This window comes from Prosopis cineraria, unplaced genomic scaffold, assembly GCF_029017545.1.
Source record: "Prosopis cineraria cultivar Desert tree isolate PC_DT_omini unplaced genomic scaffold, ASM2901754v1 PC1, whole genome shotgun sequence".
Taxonomy (NCBI): domain Eukaryota; kingdom Viridiplantae; phylum Streptophyta; class Magnoliopsida; order Fabales; family Fabaceae; genus Prosopis; species Prosopis cineraria.
The window spans coordinates 51,377,542-51,396,052 of NW_026555332.1; the positions used below are offsets into that span (position 1 = coordinate 51,377,542).

Sequence of the window (18,511 nt, forward strand, 5' to 3'; positions counted from 1 at the left end):
AAAAATTTAGAGAATATGCACGGAGTATACAACAGGCCGAACCTGGCTTCACGTAGTCAGACAGTCCAAAATCAATTGCCTTCAATGTGGATTTTCATCCTTAGAAGTAAAAAGAAAATTCTGAAGCAGAAAACGATCATCTATGTTAGGAAACCAGTAGAGTACCACAAAAATTTAACTTGGAATCTTTTACTGTAATTTTTCATTGCAGTTTAATTTTTTTTTTTTTCCTTAATGCCTTCTAGAATAATTTTAAAATTTATTTTTAAGTATAAATATTCACAATTTAGGGTTCTAAACTAGAATTTTCCTTTTTTAAATAATAGATAATCAATGAACAAGCACGGATATAATAAAACCTGTCATTAATGATCTAAGGAAGCCCTAGGTCCAAAAAAAGAAACACAGTTAATATTGTCTAGCAGAGTGTTTGCACCAAAAATGTAATTTTAACAGAGTAACAAGCTTCATGAGTTAATCACCTCTGGCTTGAGATCACGATGAATCACGCCCTGCAGATGACAGAAGGCCACCACACTTAAAATCTGAATCATGACAACCTTGGCATCCTCTTCCGAGTACTCTCCCCGCCCCTATAAGTTACAATTGACTTTGTGCTGATTAGAATGTCATTAATTATAGCAATGGTACCAAAATGAAACTAGAATGTCCTCCTCTACTTTTCTTTCTCTCTTTTTTAGTTTGAAAAAATGGAAACAGGAGAACATCTCACCTGGAAAGAATCCTATCTAGCAGCTCACCTCCTTTGCACAACCTGAGTTGCATAAGTTAATCAATAACTCCGAAAGTTGTAATGGAGATCCATGACAGATTAACAACGGGAATTTTAAATATATATTTATGTATGTATGTATAAGAATAACAATTAGAAACTTCAACTTACTCCATAACTATATAAACATTTTCATCGTCTTCATAGGCTTCATAGAACTGCACTAGGTTCTCGTGTCCTGCAAGAACCCGCAATATCCTGACTTCTCTCCGTACATCCTCTATAGCAATGGCTGTTGTCATCTGCTGGCAATTTATCATCCAACGTCAGAACAAAATAGTACTCCAATGGTCTTAATAACAATAATCAATAGCCTAAAGGCACCACAGATCACCATGATTCCTGTACTCAAGCATGCGATTTGAGAATATAAATAGGCCCTTCGAAGATGGAAGGTACTTCGATAAAGGGGGAAAGGCTATATTTCAGAGTTCACTTGAGCAAAGTAAAAGTTAAACCTGATTCTCTATATCGAATAAAAAGCATACAAGCCTCGCGAAGTTATTTGATTACGTGATGACGTATGTTCCAGAAAAAACCGTGCCCACAAAGGGTATTTTCAGATCATGACAGAAGCAAATCATGAATGCAATGATTGTTAGGATGAGGAACCAAATTTTTGATCTCTGTGTTTTATCTTATACTATTCCCACTGCATAAATTCACAACAATATAAATACAGAAGGGAAGGTAGAAATTAGAAGGCTCTCAAGACCTTGGATTTTGGAATGACTTTGACGGCCACATCTTGCCCCTTCAAGCTGCCTTTCTTTCCCTTGGCGGAGCAAGTATACCCAAAGTGCCCACGACCCACCTCTTCTCCAAGTTCATAATGAGCTGCGAACTGCTTCGAAAACCCGAAGTTCTTATCCAACCCAATCTCGCATTCGCCTCCTTCGGGGATGGAGGCCTCGTTTGGCTTCACAGAACCATGCCGGCGAGCGAGCAATGCCCGAATGTGCTTCGCCGGCGAAGGAGGAGGAAATGGGCGTTTGAAAATGCGCAAGGGAGTTGAGCTCACACTTGAATTTGCTGGTGAGTTCTTGAACAGACTTGGCAAGGGACTTGGGCTGTAAAAGGGGAAGTTTGAGGATTTGGGGGTTTGAATTTTTGGAAGCCCGTCCTTGTCATCGGGATATAATGGGTTTTCTCCATGAGTTTGTGAGATTTCAATAGGTTTTCCATGACAGAGTCCCATGAAGTCAGAAACCCAATAACAGAGCACACTGGAATCCACAAAATAATCAAGTGCAGAAGCTCTAAATATACAAGAGGATAAAGAGAAACTGAATTGAGAGATTTGAAGCAGCAAGAAGTTCAGAAAAGGGAAGTCATACTGGAATGGAGAGAGAAAAGGATTTCGTTGGGTGGAAACTTTAAGGGGACTGAATTCCTTTTGGTTGATCAAGGATGACCATACATGCAGCACAGTATTTCCTTGAACTAAAATCAGGGGAATTTATTGGAATGGAAAATCTGAGCGGGAGAAGTAATCCTGTAAACTGTTGACGAAAGGAACTATGCTTTTATGACTAAGCAAAGAAAGCTCGAGAGGGGAACTTAGTGAAAATTAGCCTATGAAAGAAGCAATCTGTAGTTAGAACAACAAAGGAAATGATGGTAGAACCAAAGCAAGAAGAAAACTAAGTAAATATTTTCCGATATAAAGGAGGAATGTGGGGAAGGGGGAAAGATGAGGAAAGTGAGGAGGCAAAGATGCTTAGCAGAGAGCTGCAAGAAAAAGAAAAAAGAAAACCCAAGCCTTCTTTTTGCATGGTTTTTCAAATTTTTTATTTAAAAAAAAATTCCTCTTCCATGGAATGGTTTGCAGAGACATGTATCACTTTATTAGTGGTGATATCCTTTCTTCTCTACTAATAATAAAGGTGAGTGGGGCATAGTTGGGATCCTTCCAGCCTGTCCTCATTGATCTCAGAAAAACAAGGATATATCCATTTCATATAAGACCAAGAACAACGTTATTTAGGAGTTCTAAATACAACTTCTGGCACTGTATCCATATTCAAGCTTTGACCTCCTTTGTTGGTCTCTCAAAGGCTGTCCTTTTCTGCTATTATTTTCTGTGTCTTCCTTAGAGAATCTGTCTTGCCCACAAGTAACTTGGAACCATTTCACCTTGAGGTGAATGTAAGTAAACATGCGAGATCTGTGCACACATAGAATTTCTTCTCCAAATAATTAAAAAATCGTGAGCCATTTCCTTATTCAGATTTGAGCAGTTCTATTCTGCAGACCAGACAGCTAACATATAAAGAAAGAGTTGGAGTGGAATGTAATAATAAAAGCATGATGATTATATTTTTAAGGAAAACCCATTCTGCAAGAATGTCTGCCGGCACGCAACTAAAATGAGTTACTTAGTCATCATTTGTAAACCAAACAACCCAAGTCCTCAGATTCAACCTACATCTTGTTAAGGAGAGATTAATTTTGATAAATAGTCTATCTGTGGACTCCCCTTAACATGTGCCACATGTGTCCTTTAGTTTGGTTTTGATTTAAAATCAGGTTTTGCTCCAAAGTTGGTGCTGCAACTTTTAAGCTCCACTATAAAGACCAGGGAAGGAGATCTAAGTTGACAAGAGAATAAAGGAGAAAAAGAGAAAAAATTTACAATCATAAAGGCTTTAAAGATCCATTCCCTTTGACTAGCATTATTGAGTATCACTTTATTCTTACAAGCTCTAATTCGCTACTTGTGGTAGGGGGTTTTCCTTTCCCCACAATCTAGGGTGTGTTTGTTAGGTATAACTTATTATAAAAAATTTGATTATATAATTAATTTTGAATATAATTAACTGCGTCATAAGGCATATAATTAATTTTAATCAAAATTAAAAGTAAAATTGAAAAGCAAAATTGACAATCAAATGAAACATGATTTTATGAAAATATAACTAAACATTTCCATTACATGTTAAAATTAATTATGAATTTAAAATTATTGTTTTCAAAAAATATTCAAACACTCATTATGCATGCCAAAATTATGATTTTTTAAAAAAATATCCAAATACCTCCATACATATCCAAATTAATTATAAATTCAAGACTATGATTATCTCATAAGTTATTATTACTTGCTTCTCAATTCATATTTTCAATTATACTTTTTTAAAATTTATTCAAATTATATAAATTATTTTACAAAGCATTTTTTGGTTTATAATTGATTTTAACATGTATACAAGTGTTTGGATATTTTTAAGAAAACCACAATTTTAGCCTTTTAGGTTCATAATTAATTTTAATATGTATAATGGGTGTTTTGATATTTTTAGAAAAACATAATTTTAAATTCATAATTAATTTTTGGTGCATAATAGAGATATTTAAATATATTTTCAAAAAATCATAATTTCGACATCAAAAATTGATTCAAAATGTTATCCAAACATGCACCTAATATGGCTACACTTGTAGAGTATGCCACATATCATAATACTATAGCATGCCCAAGCAATCGTTCATCTACAAAGATTTGGGCATAACTATATTCAACCAACCCTGTCCAACAAACCAGCGTAATGAAGATGTCAATCATATGGTAGCTTAACGAAAGTTTCAAAAATATAAAGATGATAACTTTTAGAGCAACAATTCAAGAATCATATACCCTTTCTTTTTAGCTAGATCACGCCTACGAATCACAACCAAAGCTTTAATGACATTTAAATTGGATGTTGGCCATTTCTTGGAACCACAGACACACATATATAATAAAAAGGCAGTTTATATTTATGCCTATAAAGTTTTGGATGAGGGTATATATTCCACAAGCACAAAGGCTTTTAACCTCTTCCTCTTCTTTATTCCTCACCTTTCACTAAAATTCAAAGCACCAAACTTTATTCTGATTTTGAACTATTTGTAATATTCATATATTTGGTCGATTTGAAAACAAGGAGACTAAAAGGTTAAAAAAGAAAGGAACGGCCTCAAAACCCAGGAAAGCTAAGCTTTAGAGCCTTGGGGCTCCAGTGATGTTACAGAATATATGCACTAGGTTAGTATAGGCATAGATGGCTACGGCCTATAACATGAATATAAGTACTAAATTATATATGTAACCGTATGATGGTACATTGGCGATTCCATATATTTGACCATATATGAAATGATTAAGTCAGGTTGGCACTTTGTAAGCCACGGTATGATTGCTGTTAATTTATTATATAAGCACAAGCTGGTGCATTCCCTCTGTGACTTGAATATAGAGACAAAAATATTTTATATTACCAACTAGAAATGTGCATATTGAATCATTTTCCTAACTGCCATAACACCTTTTTTAGATGATTAAGAATCAAGAAAAATGATTACTGATCTTCATTCTGTCAGATAAACATACTATCTATTTTCTATTTTCAAAATCTGCGGAGTGCATCTCAATAACGAGAACCAGTGTGTGTGTGTGCGGGATGGTTTAATCTTAATCTTCCGTGATGATTCAGGAGTTGCAAAATCCCAAGCTGGTCAGCTTTGACTTCTCTCCTTTGCCACGTGAACACTTATATGCTGTTAATTGAAGATTTTCAGGGAAATGCAAGTGATAGGAAAAACAACCAGGAATTGGCAAACGTGTGGAGTTTATGTATTAATCTCCTTCCCATTATGAACTGAGACTGGAGAGTCAGGACTGGCCCCGCACAACAGAGTGGTTGGGGCTCTGCGAAGCAAAGAGAGGTGGGGAAGCAAGAACATAGATTTCTCTCAGTTTTCTCTCTCTGGTTCTGAAATCCCTGTTTGACCCTCTTATGAAGACACAAGACAATCAAAGGCGGGCCAGTGGGGTGACCTGTCTTGAACCTATGACCGCAGACTCACACTAATCTTAAAGAAAAGAGAATTGCGTGCCACGAATAAAATCTAGGAAAAGAGCAGTTATTGTGGCCTTGGATGGTTCCGAGTGGACAGTGGCAAAACTCTTGAAAGAAATATATTCTGTGAGCGTGAGAATATAATTTAGATTTGGGACGTGGGAGGGAGGGGGCGCGAGATAGAGAAGAAAGGTAAAAGAAGGACTCCAATAGTGATACTTTTTGATGTCACAGTGGACTTGAAAGAAATTCTTATTCTTTGATACCCTGATCCTGCATGCCAGGCCGCTCTCCGTCCTTTATTTTTATTTTCTTTCTTTTAAATTTACATAGAGCTGGTATGGATAAAAATGGGAGGAATAGAATAAAAGTAGGTACATTTTGTTCTCAGGAGCACCAAATACATAAAAATAAACAACAATAATGCTAGTGAACATGGAAGAACATGGGGCACAGAGTTGTCCAATGGACGCGGAATGAAAAAAAAAATCCCGGAAGAAGAAAACCACATCTCCATTGTCAAACCATTTTGGTCAAATGTTTGTTAAGAACCCCGCTTTCATTGTTCAGAATCCAAAGGCCCCTGCCGAGCGCTAATCACGACATATCTAGCTGATTCTGAATTATATGATAATTATATGATACCTGATCTCTCTCTCTCTCTCTCTGTCTTTCAAAGTTGACAAGAAAGAGTAAGGTGTAATTAATTGGTGGGGGTGAAGATTTTTCATGAGAAGTTGTTGGGAGAAGGACAAAGGGGGAGGAGGAGGTGGGACAATGCCTCGGGGAATGTTATTAAGGAGGGGCACATCCATGTAATGGTGAATTAATTAATGAGTAATAATGGTGTTATATATATAAGTTGGCTAGCAAACTGTGGGAAAGGGGCCTGGAAAGTTGGACACTAGTTTGGCTTGTTTTCTTGTGCCTGGGTTGGGGAAGGCTGTAATAATGCCTAGAGAAGTGCGTATGCATGAACGGTGATTGGTTAATCTACTTGAAGAGTGAATTCTGTAGAAAGATAGCGCATGTTCATGAGATTTGGATGTGGAAACTAGAGCATTTGATTGGATTAGCTTATTCTGGGGCTACAGTGAACAGTATGTGGTGGTAATAGCTTGAGAAGCGTCGAGAGGGAAGAGTGGGGAGGAGGCCCGCAAGATGTGGATCATAATATAATAGGAGAGTAGGTGACCCACCATGGAAATAGGAGAGATTTCTTTCTTTTTTTTTTTTTTTTTAAGATTGGAATCGAAATTGGAATTGCTTTGACCAGAGCTCGGAGAGAGAGAGGGGGGGGGGGAAGAAAAAGGGACGGCCATTTGGGAAGGTATTCATCATTGAGCACTTGTCGCGTTAATCCACTTGCTTAGGGAACGCAACACTGTTTTTGTGTCCTCCCATTTCCCTCCATTTTGACTCTAACTCGTCTCTCTTCATGTAAACTTTAGTACACGTTAAAATATTTTGATCCGGAGAAGTATAATATAAGATACTATAAAGTTGTCTGTAATTTAAACATAACAGTGGATAAGATTAAGACAATAATTTAGTGGGAGGAAAAAACGCGGAAGCCTTTGTCAAGAAAGGGTAGAGGAATATATCAGCCAAATTTGGTTATTTAAACTGTGTCCGATCTTTATATAATCCACTTTTTACGTAGAAAGGTGGATTATTAATTTTTCTTTTAACTTTATTCTTTTGTGATTTTTTATGAATAGAGAGAGATGTTGCGTTTGAAAGAGAAACTGTTTTTAAAGGTCAATGATAGAGCTGGAATTTGTTTCTTTTTAAACAATATTAATAATTTAATTGTCTCCTTAAATTTAATAAAATAATTAGAAATATAACTTATATAGAAGATGAGAGAATAACCTTTGGTTCAAATTTCTATTGAGGATGGGAGATTTTGTGGCCATTTCCAACGTGGATGTTGATTTTTATTATGTGGTGGCAACCCGAAGGGAAAGCCCAATCCAAGACAAAACAAATAGGCCCGCTCTGATTTCTACATTTAGACTCCACGCCCGGATATTGTATGCCACCATTCATTGTTTACGAAATTTGACTAGTCCGACAAAAGATACCACACGACCATGTTTCTCGAGAACGATTGAATTCTTTTGAGTCGATTTACACTTCATTTTCCACCCATCCCTCTCTCCAATTATCATCTCCACACATGCATATAATTGCAGGATCAAGCCTTCTTGGGATAAAAGTTGAGCCCGCCGTGTGAAGGATCTATGGGTCGGTAAATAGTCATGTTTGTCAAAGCATCGAACTGGGGATGCTTCTGATGTCTCGCAAGAAATTGAGATCCTTAAAGATTGCTAATTTGCTCACAAGAAAAGAAAGAGATAATTTTACACGATGTGTTTTAAAAAAATCATGTAGAAGTTAGGTACAGGGGAAACATAATATTTTTCAAGGAAAACTTTATAATTTTTACATGTTTCAATGCAAGTCATTATACATTTTTTTTCATATCATTATAGGTCCTTCTTGTTTTTTTTATCTATTATCTTAGTCCCTTTATTTTTAAATACAACAAAATGGATGGCAATGTGACACTAACGGCGATAAATAAACTCACATGTCACAAACAATGTTGATGAGGATGCTAAAGTGTTGAAATCTAAGCAATTGATTTCATTCACCTAACTTGCACAATCTCCCATGTCTTTGAGATTTTAAAACTTTAGTATCCCCATTAGCATCAACAGTGACAAGTTAACGTATTTAACATCATTAGTGCACGCAACTTTATTATCTCTCTAAGTATATTTAAAAGTATAAGAACTGATAAAGTTGCAAATAGGAAAAATTAGAGGAACCTGGAACAGGAAAAAAAAATGTAGGTACCAAAACACGATGAGGTCACAGGGGTCAATAAAAATACGGGGTACTTTTTTTTTTTAGGGAAACAATGGAAAAGCAGATCAGATAAAAAAACCGAGTAAATGAGCAACCCATGTCCAAATCCTGAAAAGCCCATTCCAAATCGAAACAAAGTTTAACAGACAATAACAAGGACTCCATTAAGGCCCAACTGAACACCTCGTCCGCGCAAAAAACCGAACGTCTGAACTGGACGGATTTTGATTATCCAAAAGAAAGAGCTGCACAATGCACGCGCAAAATATGGGATATCATATTTCAATGAATTGCGTTAATCCAGATTTGCTTGCTAAATACATTTTCTTGTCAGATTTAAAAAAAAATATCTTGACTCCACGAGTCACGTGCCTTTTCCACACGCACGCAGTAGGGAAAGAAAAATTAATTTTAAATATGAGATCAAATTATCGATCGAATTACGATTTTAATCATGACAAAATATATCTAAAAAATTTTTTTTTAAGATATCCTCACAACTGACAACTATGAGATTAATTTTTTAAAAAATTTAAGAATCATTTAAGGAGTTGTCATCTCTCAAAAAATGTTTTTTCATACACATATCCATAAATCAAACCTTAAAATGATGCTTAAAAGGCTCGGACGAGTGCTATTTGTGTCACACTCACTTGGTAAATTGTTATAGTTTTCAAAATAACACATTTCAGCCAAAAAACAATGCAATCAATTAAATAAGAGTAACATTTTTTATTGGTTTAAGCATCCGAAAATTCTAAACCTACCCCATTTCCACTTGAGGAAGTATCGTGGACCCAATTAATCTACGTTGACAATAACGCAGGATTAAAAAAGGTGCATGACAAAACAGCCTACCACTAAGAAAAAATTAACAACAGTGTGTCTTCCAATACTCGATCTCAAACCATTTTGTTGATACAATCTCTATCAATGAAACAAAGTGCTTTAGCGTACTTTAGTCATAATTAAAAATGTTATCTTCTCTGAAATTTAAAACTGTTGGATGAGGCCTGGAGCGGTAGAAGGCTCGACTGCAGTTGTTAACATGGGCGATTTACCTTGAAATCTCCACATCGACGTAAATTTATAAATGATATCGTTTAACAAATAGAAGAATGCATTGTGCAAAGAAGGTAAGAATGTAAAAATAGTCGGAATTAAACTTCTGCAAGGTGTTTACTTTGAAATAAGCGCAAGGATACGGTCATACGGGGTTAGGTATACAAGATTTGTGAGAGGCGAACACGGTGGAAGGGACACAATAATGAAACAGCGCCAAGGCGCAGCTATAACTATTTAAGTGCAGGAACTAAGGAAGAATAACTTGACAAGAACTGTGTGTATGTGTCTTGAGCGACCCGCCCGCACTGTGGTGTTTTTGTGCGGTTGAGTTGAGTTGTGTATGTGTAGTGCGTCAAGTGCACCGAAAGAAGGAGGTGAGGGTAAGTAAAAAGGATATGTGCATGTTCTGACTAAATACATACCCACCAATAATGCAATGGTGGTGGTGGTTGTTGAAAATCAGCAATGTTATTTCTCATTTTGTCTGAGTCGTCAACAGCATATTGTCCATTCGGAGTTGTGCCTTTTTGGATTACGTGTCAGCATGTGGCAGTGCCCTGTTAAAAAGCAGTCGGAAAAAAAAAACAAAGAAAAAAACATATATTTAGGTAAGGCTCTTTGGAATCTAGCTACCCAGACCCACGATTTTTATTCCCATTATAGTTCATTCACTCTTAGGCCCCGTTTGGTATGATGGAATAGTTTTTGATGGAATTAGAATTGGAATTGGAATCAGAATTAGAATCAGAATTGGAATAGAATTGAATTATAAAAGTATGTTTGGTATGTCAGAAAAATTAGATGGAATCCTTGCATTACTTTTGTTTGGTATGCAAGACATGGAAATGAAATTATACTTAAAAGACAAAAATACCCCTATATAAAAATTAAAATAAAACATAATAAAAACTTAATTGTGTACCAATTTTCTTATGTATTTTATATATTAATGAAATATTATATAAATCATAGATTATATCTGTAACTATTATTAACTAGCTTAGGCCAAACAAAAAGTTTTATCATCAGAGGAACATTTTCTTGAAAATAAAATTGGCAATGGTTCCCATCCTTTCTACTTTAAAATAAATACACTAACATGTAGATTTAGAAGAAAAATGTCAAACAAATCAATTCTACTTCTTATACCAAAAAAATATTATAAATATATAAATTATATACAAATATTATATATAATACTATCTTATATATATATATATTATTATAACGCTTTATATATAATGAGAAAAAAATATTATTCACCCTTTTATACTCCCTTTTTCTTTTTTTTTTTGCTAGCATATGAGGGTTTTATTTTTTTTTTGAGGGCAAATTTGTCTTTCTGGAATTTGTATGAGGGCAAAAGTGTCTTAAATATTACAATTCCATAGAATTGCTCCCAATTCCATAGATTTACATAAGGAATCAAAATTAGCTTTTTTCCATAGAATTAGGATTTCCAGGAATTGTAATTCATATCTACCAAACATCACTTTATTCAGATTCCTATCCCAATTCCATTTTCATCTTCACAATTCCAACCTACCAAACATGGCCTTAGTTCATGTCTGAATATATATCGAATTTAATCTACAGAGGCTGCATACATACTACTTATGCAAGCGGATATATGAGGAACGTAACAGAAGTGATCATATGATTATTGATTAGTTTCAGATTATATACACTAGGACGAAAAAGGAAGTACCAGTGTGTGTGTGTGTGTGAGAGAGAGAGAGAGAGAGGAGACAGAGAGACAGAGAGACATAGTACTGTGCTAGTATATATGGGGGGAAGAGAGAGTTAAAATAGCGGGGTGTAATGATTGCAGAGATGAGAAAAGGGAGTGGGGTTTGGAGATTCAGTAAAGCACGCCGGGGGGAGGGGAGAGAGAGAGAGAATAAATGGCAGTGGGGGCAAAAAAGGAGAATGAAAAGAAGAGCACGTCTCCGGCAAAACAAGCCATGCACATTACACTTTGTCTTCTCTTTTACCCACTCATTGTTGGCTTCGTCTCCATTTGGAATTCTGTGGATCTATTTCTATACTTGAATTCTATAATAATATCTGGACCACCCGCATACTTCTTTCACGCTCCACCTCCATTATACTAGTGCTTTTTTATTATAATCTTTGTGCCTGCCTGTATATTATATGTCTGTTGAATATATGTGTAATGTATTACCACTAGTTGTGCAGGTGACTTTTTTGTCAGCCTCTCCTTTGTGCACGCTTCTCTCTCTCCTCTGTTCCCTTTCTTCATCCTTCTCTCTATTTAATTCCTCAATGTATATCTCTCTCCGTGCTTCCATTTCCCTTGCGTCCAAATGACGTCTCATTTTTGTAGCCCCTCCACGAAAAGAATTTAAAACTTGATTATATTTCATCACATATATAGACTCATGACCTCCTTTCCTGTCAAGTGTCGCATTGTATTTTAATTTGTTTGTTTATGCGTGTTCCTCTTCTTGATAACACAACATCATCTTCCACACAATTTATTCATGACCACCACATATGTAGTTGCTTTGTTTTTTAGAAATAACCTAGGATCCAGAAGTAAGGTATATGGTTAAAAGGGGGAAGAAAGAGATCACTTGATCAGTAACGTAGTGTCTGTTTTTTTTTTTTTTGCCCCTGAAAAAGGTGGGGAAATGGATGGATCCTTTGCGGGACAAAGATATAATCATCGACGAACAGAGTTTGTTGTATAAAGGAAGACCTAAATGGTGTGTGTCAACATTTAGCACAGTAAGATAGCGTTTCGTTGTGGGTTAATATGTAACTCCCGACAGTTAATATTATTAAAGGAGTGATTGGAATCCAAGGTTGATATTGGGTGTTAGAATGTCACGTCATAGGATGAATCGTACAACATGGCTGGAACATCGCCCAGTTCTGAGTGTTGACCAGCATAGTGAAAAAATTAAAAGTCCGGTGGATTATGATTTCCTCCTCCCAAATTAATGATGAACTATATTCCCATTAATCCATCTTGTCGTTGTCGGTTATCATGTTAATTAATATTTTCAATTAAAGGTTTATACAAATCAAAGTTTTAAAATTTACATCATTTCTGCTCACTCAAACGTCAAGCAGTGAATCGATCAAAGACATATATGCACCCACATGAATTACGTTTAGGGGCAGAGACTCGACATTCCTCGCTTTGAGTGATTCTTATGTCCCCCCCCCCTCCCCCTTTCTTATGATTTAATTTCCGCAAATAAATTCACATTTCAACTTCACATTTTCAAACCCCTCCCTTGTTCACCATGGTCCTTCCATGACTGCAAGGTATTATTGACTGACCTTTTGTTTTTTAAAAAATAGCAATATAATAATCAAGTTTTAATAGCACCAGGCGAACTGCGTAGTTTATTTGAACTCTATTCTTTTTTTTTAAATCTATTTCTAGATATATTATATAAAAATTGATTAATTAAGGCTGTATAATATATGCGTGATTCACTGATTGCTACACCCACATTAGCTTCACAAATGATCCCGCGATCTAGATGGAAATTGAAAATCATGGTAGAACTAGAAACTGATATATCGTAATCTCCATTCGTATATTGGAACGAAGGACGGGACGACAGGTGTTTGTTGATTTGAATATTGCTTTTGAATGAAAGATCGGCTGGCGTTGAATGAAAATGACATAACATATAACGCAATATTTTTTAAAGTTTACTGTTTTGTTTTTTTAAAAATAAATCTATAAAGTGCCATTATTAGATTTCATTGATATGAATAATTTTATCTCAAATTGTTTCATAATTTATGATAGGAGGAGTAATTGATTTCATCTCGAGGGTATAGGATGACAAGTAAAACTCTAAGCACATGCAAAAGGATATACACAGACACGCATTAGAAAAGAAACCAAAACACGATAAAAAGAGCTGGTCGTTCCTTGATCCTCATCCTGATCACCTGCTCGATATAATCATAATCTTCTGTGCCGTACGATATACCCGCCTCTTGTTATCCCCTACAACGAGAAAACAAAGACCAATGCAACGTTAATTCCAGTTTTACATACTTTCTAGCATCACAACACCACCGATGAATACATGTCTCTTGACAGATTTCTTTTTTATAAATTCATGCTGTCTGTTTTTTTAATTGTCTCCTCTTTCCAATTTCAGTGTAATTTTACAAATTATACTGTCAAAATCAACTTTATTTATATTCAATATTATAATATTTCAATTGAATGTTAAATGTAATTATTCAATAATAATCCAACGGTGGTACGTTCTTGATTAAAAGAGAAAAAAGAAAAAGAAAAGCCATCATTTCTGTGTAGAACTTTAACATGTCATTTGATGCTCGTCACAGTCAACGACGCTGCTCGTTTTTCAGCTTTATGCCTTGTTTATTTAAAACGGAATTTTGCGTGCGTGTGTTTAATGCCATTTAGTGGACATTCAAATCTCATCTTTTAATAAAATAATTAATTATTTTTAAATTAATATTATCTTTTCACATTTACATTTATTTAATAAAATATTTCACTTTAAAATAAATATAAAATAATTTATTAATTAAAAATATTTAAAAAAATACAATAATTATATTTTAAAATATTAACAAAAATTATATTTTATCATCCAATATAAAGGGAGTAATTAATTCAGACAGTTAAGTATTTTTATTAAAAGATAATATCATTAATAAATAGATGACAATTAGATCGTTTTTATTAATCTCGTATTTATTGTAAATTCTCGTTACAAGAAGTTTAGAAATTAACCAAGAAAAGAGTTCTTTGAACTGAAAATTATCGATTGCTTATGAGCATGGATTATTTCATACCAATCAACTTCAAATGAATAGTCAGAATAAATAATATATATTTCTTTAATTTCATTCTGTCTCAGAAGAAAATCTCTCATCGATAATCTGAATCTTGTTGAGACGGCGCTTGCATTACACAGCAACTATTTTCTCGGCGCAGCGAGCAAAAATATCTACTTTCAAGGGATTATTTTCTTTTTCAAATCTTTCAGTTTTTTCCCTCTTCATTACTCGCAAATATATAGAGGATTGATGTATTGACTGCATGAGTAAGTTTAATTGCTCGCCCTCACCAAATATATCTGCTTTATATGTGCATTTGTATTTGTTTGGGTGTTTATTATTTAAAAAAATGATAAAAAAATCTCTCTAATTATATAAATGATAAATTTATCTCTCAAAATGCTATAATCTCACTAAAACTCTTAGGAATTTTCGTGTCAATAAATTTTAAATTGAAATGATTATTTTATTTTTATTGACAAGTTGTTATTTTTTATTTAATTATTATGATTTTTTAAATAAAAATTATTATTTTTTGAATAAAAATTATGAATAAATTTTGTCATTTGAAAAAATTATTTTTTAATAATTAAAATTATATTTGACAGATTATGATTTAAAAATAAAAGTTATTGTTCTTTAAGCAAAAGTTATAATTGATGTTTTTTTTAATAACAAAAATTACATTTAATAAGTTATGATTTTTTGTTTAATTCTTGCTTGTGATTGAGACTTGTTATTTTTAATAAGAGTAAAATAATTTTTTTATTTTATTGACATGAAAATTTTTAAAAGTTTTAATAAAATTATAACATATTAAAGAATCAAATTATTATTTATATAGTTAAAAAAAATTATTATCATTTTACCTTATTACTTTCGCTGCACAATCCACACAAAAGCTTGGGGTGGGAACTATAAAAAGGTGGAGACTTGCGATAAAGCAGGAAAAAAGAAAATAAAATAGCAGAGATCTATTCTGATTCTAGGGAGGCTCTACTGCTCTAGACATCTCATCTCACAGCTGGAACTCGTTCCTTTTTTGTTCTACCATGAAGCTAGATTTGGGAACACATTCTTCCAGTCATGGGGCCAAGTCCTAGTGTCCCAGTTACAATCCCCCCTTTGTGATTTCGCTGTCACACTAACATAAGTCTGCAACCAAAACGTAAAACCTCAGTATCCCATTGGCCCGACCTACCACAATCCAAACCAAACAGAACCATTCCACACTTCCCGATCCCATGCTTTCTTTAGAATCAGTGTATATATACGTTCAGTTTAAGACCCACCCCACCCCAGTACTCATTATTCAGGTTCAAATAATAAATACTGCGTATGAAAATGAGAGAGAAACGAATATGCCATTTTCTATAGCTTGGAAACTCACAGAAGCATTGCTTTTACAGATACTACAGACCCCTCCCTTCGTTGTCACCAGTTTCACATCACCCACAGTACACTACAATATAATGTCCCTTTCTTCTTCATCTATGAGTCAGATTCTCCTCCCCTCCGGTTTTTCCTACTTACATGCAACATTCAGTTCACATGCAAAGATTCCCAACACCACTTATATAAACCCTAACCACAGCTCTCCAGCCTATCACATAATTATCTCAATTATATATCTTGCTTTTCTCTAAACAAACGACCTGACAACTAAAATAGTAAGACCCCACAAATTAACTCACGACGAGTTAACTACCATCCTGATAATACCAGTGCTAAGAAAATTTAAAACGACTAGGCCTGCAGGTTAATGAACTCTCTCTATTTACTCAGACAATCAATTTGCGGTCCAGTACACGACGCCGTTTGGATCTTTCGCTTGAATTGGAGCGTTCAAGCAATGATTTCAATGCGTTCTGGAGGAAGTGGATGGATTCGATACTGTGGTCATCATCGGCGGCCACAATAAGAACGTTACGGGTTCTTCCTCCCAGTGTTGCCATTTCTGCCTTGAGGGTTTTTAGATGCAGCGACTTTAGGATTTCGATGAGATCAGGTATGAGGTCGGAGCGATCTTCGCAGCATAGGGAGGCTTTGAATATGAGCCTGCCGTCTCCGGCGTAGTCGCCGCTGGTAGACAGGACGGTGATTTCGTCTGTCTCTGAAGGAATGGTTTCGAGTTCGGTGATCTGTGAAGTTTGCTGTTTCAGCTCTCTCACTCGCTGGACAACCTTGGCTAGAAGCGAGGCCTTGTCAGTCTGAGCAACCATACAAATATTTAATTAGATGAGAATTTGGATGAGAATTGAGGCAAATATTAAAAGAAACAGAAATATTCTAGTCTGTGTAAAGCTTTGTGACTTTCTCCCTTATTCACTGTGTTTATGCTTGTGGAAAGAAACTGTGGGAGGTCTCTCTCATCGCGTGCCTTTAATGGATTGGCCCATTAAAGCTTTTGAACATTCAAAAGTACTTCTTTATAGAACACAAAATAATTCAAGGGAAAAAGAAAACAACTCTTTATGATCTTTTGTAAGAGAAGATGCGTAGGAATACAAGCGTTCAAAAGTCCGAGATACGATCAATAGATAGCGATTTTAGAGAATGAGATAACTTTGTTGTCCCTTCTAGTGTAGCAGATAACAGTTCGCTTCCTCTCATTCGCTATTGGCGGAGAAATTCTGAGGGTGAAGAAGATGAAGAGAAGAAAAGAAAAAAGGCTTCCGTTATCCGATCTAGAATATAATCATCTGACAATATAATTTAATTAACGATCTTGAATATCCATTATTCAACTCCCAATGGAATACTGATTAACGGTTCATCTCAATTCTAGGGGAGCAAAGTTAATACAGTCAACTCAAAGAAAAATGAAGCCGCAGTTGTCAAAAGTAAGCCGTAAGCAGCCTTTGAGACGCAAAATATTCTGTATATGCATGACCTCTCTCTACCTGTTTATTCCTCGCCGACGACGAAAATAAAACGCATACGTGTGCCTATCAGATATTGAAAGAGCAATATCAGGTGTTCATGAGGAGTGAATTGAGAAGAGGGTTTACCTTGGAATTACAGGGAAGAAGGGTGCGAAGCTTATCGAGGTGGGAATTTATCCTCTCTCTCCTGCGCTTCTCAGCCTCCTTGTGATTCTTCAAAGCGGCGAGGGCTCTGTCTTGCTGGGGTGTGTCCGTGATTTCAGAAGAATCCAGGGGATAATAAGAGGAACTGCAGAAACTGTGCATTGTGGAGGCGGCGGCAGGGGGCAGGCCGTACGACGTGGGAGTAAAGAAGGAAGCGCCGTTGCCGGCGAGGAATTGGTAGAGCTCGGAGTTCTCCATCTGCTGCTGCATGCCGATGACGATGAGGATAGCTAGCTATCTAGCTAGCCGTTTTGATCTAATAAGCCTAATTAAACTTCTGTATCTATATTATTCCTTCAGGCCTCCAACCTAAATAATCTCTGGGTTGTGTGTGTGTGTGTGAAAGAGAGAGAAAGAGGGGCAGAGAGGGAGTTCTTGTGGTGGTGATACTTATGATTGCGCTTTTTGACTGACCCAAGAGTTCCACTTTGGATTGTGGATATTGAAAAATTAAAAGTCTTGGACTTGGAATGCTTGGCTTTCGGTGATTAATTTTGCCTTTGTTTCATTTTTTCGCTTTTTTCTTCTACACTCAATTTATCAAATATTATCTTTGTGGATAAAATTGTTCCTTCCGTTTTATGTATAATAAATCTAATTTATATAGTCATCATATGTGATCCATTAACTTGTCTCTCATCTCTTTCTCTCTTTTTCATTGGCGGACATGTCCAATTGGCTCGCCGCCTCACGCAAAGAAACAAATCAAACTACCTTTCCTTGCTGCTTATTTTTTTAGCTAAAAGTTAAAAAAAAGGAAAGTCGGGCCTTTTAGAAATCGAATTAAAATAATTCAAGTTGCACAGCTACAAATAATCATGGTTAAGACACACTCCCATATGCCTTGTCGTCACTTTGATAAACAAATGAATGGTTTAACAACGAACATACAGAATTATATGTGCTTCGACTTTTCGAATATTATGATGGTTTATAGTCGATGCCGTTCTGGACTTCTGGGTGATTTATGTTGGAGGATTCAAAACTTCCACAAATGAATGAACCTGGCCGAATTTGATGTGCGTATAGAGATGCTG

At 35.4% G+C, this 18,511-nt stretch overlaps 2 protein-coding genes across 2 annotated transcripts; both read right to left on the reverse strand.

The window, feature by feature from the left end:
* Positions 1-655: 655 nt before the first annotated feature.
* Positions 656-2,508, reverse strand: LOC129293649 (CDPK-related kinase 7-like). Its single transcript, XM_054931725.1, has 3 exons — positions 1,509-2,508; positions 905-1,035; positions 656-775 (listed from the first exon to the last, which is right to left on the reverse strand). The coding sequence occupies exons 1-3, from the start codon at positions 1,989-1,991 to the stop codon at positions 730-732; spliced, it is 660 nt and encodes a 219-aa protein (XP_054787700.1). The 5' UTR covers positions 1,992-2,508; the 3' UTR covers positions 656-729.
* A 13,222-nt stretch (positions 2,509-15,730) lies between these two features.
* On the reverse strand, positions 15,731-17,844 carry LOC129285255 (transcription factor bHLH106-like). The gene is made up of 2 exons (XM_054920845.1): positions 17,397-17,844; positions 15,731-16,595 (listed from the first exon to the last, which is right to left on the reverse strand). The coding sequence occupies exons 1-2, from the start codon at positions 17,682-17,684 to the stop codon at positions 16,167-16,169; spliced, it is 717 nt and encodes a 238-aa protein (XP_054776820.1). The 5' UTR covers positions 17,685-17,844; the 3' UTR covers positions 15,731-16,166.
* Between the last annotated feature and the right edge of the window lie 667 nt (positions 17,845-18,511).